This window comes from Fonticula alba, assembly GCF_000388065.1.
Source record: "Fonticula alba strain ATCC 38817 unplaced genomic scaffold supercont2.1, whole genome shotgun sequence".
Taxonomy (NCBI): Eukaryota; order Rotosphaerida; family Fonticulaceae; genus Fonticula; species Fonticula alba.
This window is the reverse complement of record NW_009242971.1, coordinates 478,497-479,081: the sequence shown is the minus strand read 5'-3', so window position 1 is coordinate 479,081 and position 585 is coordinate 478,497. Positions and strand designations below refer to the sequence as shown.

The window sequence follows — 585 nt, the reverse complement described above, 5'->3', positions numbered from 1 at the left end:
GGGGGGGGGGGAGGGACAGAGCAGGCAGGGGCCAGGGAAATGGTCAGAGAGGGTTGGAAGAGGACCAAGGCGATTCACGAGAGGAAGGGCAGCAAGTGGGCGCAGGAGGCGTACCCCGCTCCTCGCCCAGGTCGACAACCGAGTCGCCGGAGTCCGAGGAGCTATCGTCATCATCGCTCTCCTCGGTGTCGGTGTCATCGCCCTCCTCGACCTCCTCGTCAGTCGTGGCGGTGGCAGCATCGCAAGCAGCGCCGGTGGTAGCCGTGACTGTGGAGCAGGCCGCCACATTGGTGTATGCAATGACACTGAGCTCGGAATCGTCATGTGTGTCGGCCAAGCCGGCGGGGGGTGCCTCGCTGTCGGCCGACATGCCGCCGCCACACGGGCCAGCGGACGGGACCGGTGATACGGATCGCGGCGAGAGGGCGGGCTCAACAATCAGAGAGGACGTCGAGCAGGAAGTCTCCGTTGTGGGGGAGGCCGGCGCCGAGCAGTCGGAAGCGTCGACCCGGGGAGATGGCATAGCTTGCCGCCGCGGTTGCCTCTGCAAGCGCAAGGCACGTCAGGGGGAGGAGGTGGGGGAGG

The 585-nt window shown here is 67.2% G+C and overlaps 1 protein-coding gene across 1 annotated transcript in view; it reads right to left on the bottom strand.

Moving 5' to 3' along the window:
- The window catches only part of H696_00095 (hypothetical protein), a gene marked incomplete at both ends in the record, with an annotated part of 5,833 nt that overhangs the window by 3,995 nt on the left and 1,253 nt on the right, over positions 1-585 (bottom strand). Inside the window, one exon of the mRNA XM_009493926.1 lies at positions 115-525. Within this exon, the coding sequence (XP_009492201.1) occupies positions 115-525 (411 nt within the window). The remainder of the gene's footprint in view (positions 1-114; positions 526-585) is intronic.